Source organism: Asparagus officinalis, chromosome 2 (assembly GCF_001876935.1).
Source record: "Asparagus officinalis chromosome 2, Aspof.V1, whole genome shotgun sequence".
Classification (NCBI taxonomy): domain Eukaryota; kingdom Viridiplantae; phylum Streptophyta; class Magnoliopsida; order Asparagales; family Asparagaceae; genus Asparagus; species Asparagus officinalis.
This window is the reverse complement of record NC_033795.1, coordinates 28,122,535-28,128,148: the sequence shown is the minus strand read 5'-3', so window position 1 is coordinate 28,128,148 and position 5,614 is coordinate 28,122,535. Positions and strand designations below refer to the sequence as shown.

At 38.1% G+C, this 5,614-nt stretch overlaps 1 protein-coding gene across 1 annotated transcript; it reads right to left on the bottom strand.

Moving 5' to 3' along the window:
• On the bottom strand, positions 2,786 to 5,142 carry LOC109830996. Its single transcript, XM_020398341.1, has 4 exons — positions 4,758 to 5,142; positions 3,567 to 4,659; positions 3,359 to 3,446; positions 2,786 to 3,229 (listed from the first exon to the last, which is right to left on the bottom strand). Exons 1-4 carry the CDS (start codon positions 5,140 to 5,142, stop codon positions 2,786 to 2,788), a joined length of 2,010 nt encoding a protein of 669 aa, XP_020253930.1.

Sequence of the window (5,614 nt, the reverse complement as noted above, 5' to 3'; positions counted from 1 at the left end):
TTTTTGCTCTATTTGCTTGTGGCTTTGTTCTGATTGAGAGAACAAGTGCTGATTATTGTGAGTCAATCGCATTGCGATGATCCGAGTGTTAAGTGGTCAGAACGACTGGCTCGTTTGTATTTTCTCTTGTTAGTGAGATGTCTTGGTCTCTTTGTTGAGGAAAACCGAATGGTTGAACTCCATCCCTTGTGTTTACTTATGATGACACCAAGGTCTTATGGTATATGCCTTGGACTTAATGAAGGCGCCAAGGTCTTTTTGTCAAATGACAACCCAGAGGTTGGGTGCCTACTTATGATGACACCAAGGTCTTATGGTATATGCCTTGGACTTAATGAGGGCGCCAAGGTCTTTTTGTCAAATGACAACCCAGAGGTTGGGTGCCTAGGTCTTACGTGGAGCCTAGGTCTTTGGCAATTTGATAACCCTAAGGTTGGGTGCCCAAGACTTACATAAACGTCTGGGTCTTTTGGCAATTTGACAACCCCAACGTTGGGTGCCTAGGTCTTATGTGGCGGCTAGGTCTTTTGCAAATTGACAACCTAGAGGTTAAGTGCCAATGACTTACGTAGACGCCTGGGTCTTTTGGAAAATTGTCAACTTGGAGGGTGGGTGCCCAGGTCTTAGTGTAAACGTCTGGATCTTTTGGCAAATTAATAACCCTGAGGTTAGGTGCCCATGACTTACGTAGATGCCTGGGTCTTTTGGCAAATTGACAACCCTGAGGTTGTGTACCTAGATCTTACGTAGAGTCTAGGTCTTTTGTAAATTGATAATCCAGAGGTTGGGTACCCAGGAATTAAACTTACGTAGACGCCTGGTCTTTTGGCAAATTGACAACCCGGAGGTTGGGCGCCTAGGACTTACATAGATGTCTGGGTCTTTTTGGTAAAATGACAACTCGGAGATTGGGTACCCAGAACTTACGTAGACACCTGAGTCTTTTGACAAATTGACAACCCTGAGGTTAGGTGCTTAGGACTTACGTGGCACCTAGGTCTTTTTGGTAAATAACAACCTGAAGGTTGGGTACCCAGGTGCCACGCCCTGCTTCCCAAAATACCGGGGAATCATAACGCGAACAAGACCGCGACTTATTAGACTAAGGAGAAATAAGTACTAGACTCTTTCTACTCAATCTAATACGCTAAGCATCAAGAAATAAATACGAAGTCACAGGTCTCCAATCACAGTTAACAAGAATATAATAGACAACTTAGAACAAAATGATCCATATCATAAAAGAAATACCATCTGAGACATAATATTTGGATAAACATGCCCTTATACAAACTGAACAACTGAATATTGGAGAAATATAAAATATACCATTCAACGGTAATAGAAAGGAAATACTGCAAAAGCAACTAGGACCATCAACTAAGAAAAGATAACTGAGCTTCAGCCTATTCTTTAACTCTGTCTACAAGGCACTCCTGCTGAGAACTCAGGCTCTGGTGTATCTCCCAGCTGGACCTATTCTTCCTCTAAGTTTGACGTACATCAGAGAAAACAGGTGTACGTCAGCGTGCATGGCAAACAGTAAGACCCCACAAAAGAAATAGAATGAACGAAAACCCAATGCGAAAAACAATACAACAACAGAAATGACAAAAGAATGTGCAACTAGAAATCCAACAAAATCAACATGCATATTCACTACTAAAACATGATAATCATAAGGCCAACAGCATATGATAACAGGGTCGAGTACTAGCCATCCTAAAAACTCACTGGTCCATATCTTAAATAGGTCAAGGTTCGCATTTTCAAAAAACTGACTGTTCATGATCCTCTACGTGCATCCAATACTACGAAACAATTCAGTAAGAGGACTACTTGCAATCCAGTTTTAGCCTGGTCTGACCTCAAGCAAAACTCGGGTGACGAAACGATTTCATTGGCCACATGCGAAACGATTCACTAGCCCAACAGACTAACCCCAATGCCAAACGGTTCACTGGTGTGAGCCTGGAAGATAATCAACAATCGTATCCGATCATGCAAACTAAGACTTTCCCACCCTAACATCTCTTGTCTTTCTAAGTCAACAAACATGACCTATAATAGAATTCTGGTTCACCACCTAATTTAGTCAATGCACTCACACGTGTTACTAAGTCTGTTCATGACGTACGAGGCCACTAAGTCATGAACTACTAATGGTTCTCAACCCAACAAGGAACAATAAATAATATGACTACTTTTATGCAATAACATTATAGCGTGTCAAATACATTAAAATAAATCGCAAAACATGAATAGTAAAAAACTATGCATGTAGTCCGGTTTCATTAATATCTTGATATTCGAACTTTAGAACTACTCATAAAAATTATCAGCAGCTAAGTAACATCTAATATAACTATGGTCAAAAAGGAAATTAAAATCTGTAATTTTTTTGGTCAATAAAAATTTTTATTTATTCACCAAATGTAAGAGTTATATACACAGCAAGATACTCAGTCTTAATAACTGAGATTATAAGAAAAAATATTCAAAGAAAACACAATCCTCACAATATCAAGAGATAATCATCTCTATTCTTCAGTAAGGGACTATTAAGGATAATAGTTGCTATATCAATTTTTATTGCTCTCACCAGCTGTTCTTCTCTTCTAATTTTCTGCTGGAAGAGTCTTGAGTTTCTCTCCCTCCAAATATTGTATACCGCAACATTCAGAGCTCGTCTTTTGAGTTTTTGCTTTGCACCTTTACCCCTCAATCGAGTATTAAACCAGTTCTGAAGCTGCTGCTAGACTGAAGGTCTCCATCCAAACTTCAATCATTCCATGATGTGGTTCCAAACATTGCATGAAAATATGCACTCAAAGAATAAGTGATCTCTAGACTCCAAACAAGCACCTGCACACATGCTGCAGGCATTTACAGTGATAATACCCCTTTTCATGAGTCTATCCTGTGTTAACAGTTTGTTCTGAACTACTAACCAGTGAATAAAAGAATGCTTAGGGACATTTAAATCCTCCCAATATGTTTTGTACCATGACACCTTGTTTCCTACAGGGGAGAGGGCTTCATATAGAGCTGAGAGTTTAACTTTTGAATTCTTACAGCAAGAGTTAATGAGCATTTTCAAGTTATCAGAATCACCACGAAAAGCAAGAGCTTTATTTCTCACTTTTAACAATTGCTTCCACATCCAAGAATCACTCTTTCTTGCATTAATCTGCCAGATATTTCCTTGTTTGAGATAATTCTCATAAACCTATTTGATCCAAAGAGATTCATTGTTTACATGAATGTACCAGATGGATTTTAGAGCAGAAGCAATATTCCAAATAGTTGCTGAAAAGATACCCAAGCCACCTCTTTTCTTCCCCTGACAAATATTCACCCATGAAACTAATGGTGGTTTCCTGTGAATCTGGTTAGTTTTTCCCCATAGAAAATTTCTACAGATCTCATCAATCTTATGGAGGACACTGGCAGGGAGAATATAGGTTGATGTCCAATAGATTTGAACTCCTAAAATGACACTTTTAATAATCTGAATTCTGCCTGCATAAGAGAGACTTCTATGATTCATCCAGCTCTAAAATTGCCCAGAAATTTTAGAGAAGTGAGGGCTGCAATCCAGGAAGGATAACCACTTTGAAATGAGGGGAACTCCCAGATATTTGATTGGCAAAGTTCCTTCAGTGAAGCCCAAAAGACTTGCTATAGAGATTTTGACAGATTCCTCTAATCCCCCATAAAAAATAGAGCTTTTTTCAGGGTTTGCAACCAGTCCAGATATTTCACTAAATTCCTTCACACATTGATATAGTTTTTGCACTGAATAAATGTCACATTTAGCAAATAACAAGAGATCATCTGTAAATATAAGGTGAGTAATCTTAAGCTTGCTACACCTTGGGTGAAATTTGAAGAGCCTGTCATTCTTTAAAGAATTCAAACTCCTAGAAAGGTACTCCATTCCCAGTATAAAGAGATAAGGAGAGAGGGGATCACCCTGTCTCAATCCACGTTTTCCTTTGAAATACCCATGGAGGGAGCCGTTAAGAGAAATTGAGTACTTTGGATAAGAAATGCATGCTTTAATCCAGTTTATCATGACCACAGGAAAATTCAGTCCTTCTAGCATGTCAGTAAGAAAATTCCAGCTAATAGTGTCAAAAGCCTTCTTAATATCAATATTGAGCATAACCCTTAGAGATATATGTTTCCTATTATAGCTTTTAACAAGCTCATGTGCAAGGAAAATATTGCTAGAAATCTGCCTGCCTTTGACAAAAGCACTTTGTGCTTCATCCACAAGATAGCCCATAACTGATTTAATTCTATTAGCAAGGATTTTAGAAATAAACTTATAGAGGCAATTACAACAAGCAATTGGCCTGAAATCAGCAGGAGTATTTGGGAATTGTACCTCAGGAACCAAGGTAATGGAAGTGGAATTTACACTGCCTAGAAGCTTTCCATTTTTGAAGAAATCTTCTATAGATTTTAAAACCTCTTCCCCAATGACAGGCCATGCAGTTTTGAAGAATGAAACACTATATTCATCTGGCCCTGGAGCTTTATTATCAGACATGGAGAAGATTTCCTCTTTAATTTCCTCTTTAGAGTTAGGTTTTGATAATTCCCTGATTTGAGACTCTAACAAGCAAGGTCCAGCTTTGATGATGTTCCTGTCTGGAGGAGAAGTAGCAACAGAAGTACCCAACAGGTTAGTAAAAAAGGAAATAAGTTCATTTACAATCCCCCCCAATCAGTAATCCTATCCCCTTTACTGCTATAGAGAACTACCACATTATTATTGTGCCTGTTCCTTTTAGCAACAACATGAAAATAACTAGTGCTCCTGTCACCATGCACACTCCAAGCTATTCTAGCTTTTTGTTGATAGAATGATACTTCACAGTCCATCAATTTGTTGTAAGAAGAAAGATTTTCTTTTTCTTGACAGATGAGCATAGGGTCTAGGGGGTTGTTTTGAAGTTTCTTCTGAGTATCTTCCAAAACAAACTTTGCTCTTTGCACCTGCTCACTAATATTATAAAAGTGTCTCTTGTTTAACACCTTCAAAACTCCCTTTAGCATTTTGAGTTTGGTGCATACAGAGTACATTGTGTATCCTTGAATGTCAGATTTCCAGATTTCAGAGACAATCTGCATGTTTGGTCCACATCTTGAAAAATTTAAAGGACTTTTTTCCTTGCAAACAATCCTCATAGATAGAAATCAGAGCTAGAGAACGATCTGAAAAACAAGGTAACAAAAATTCTGCATGACTTGAATTAAAAACATTAATCCATTGATCATTCACTAAAGCTCTGTCAAGTCTACGCCGCACTCTGGTATCTGCCTCTTATTTATTATTCTAGGTATAAAAGCAACCTAGAGTTTTCATGTGATTAAGGTGGCAATCTTCAATGAAATTGTTGAAATCTTTAGTATCTGAGTCAGTAAGGACTGCTCCATCAAGCTTTTCATTATTACTAATCATTGCATTAAAATCACCACAGATAAGCCAAGGAACATTACCAATTATTTGCAAAATTTGGTTTAATTCTAACCATAACTCTTGTCTGGCCTCCATTTGATTGAACCCATACACTGATGAAATGACACAATCCAGTCTTCCATC

Coding starts and splice junctions, on each gene's coding strand:
- LOC109830996 (XM_020398341.1), bottom strand. CDS start 5,142: ATGCAGATTGTCTCTGAAATCTGGAAATCTGACATTCAAGGATACACA. Junction 4,660..4,757: donor TGTGGTAGTTCTCTATAGCA/GTAAAGGGGATA, acceptor CTTCTCCTCCAG/ACAGGAACATCATCAAAGCT. Junction 3,230..3,358: donor AACCACCATTAGTTTCATGG/GTGAATATTTGT, acceptor TGGATCAAATAG/GTTTATGAGAATTATCTCAA.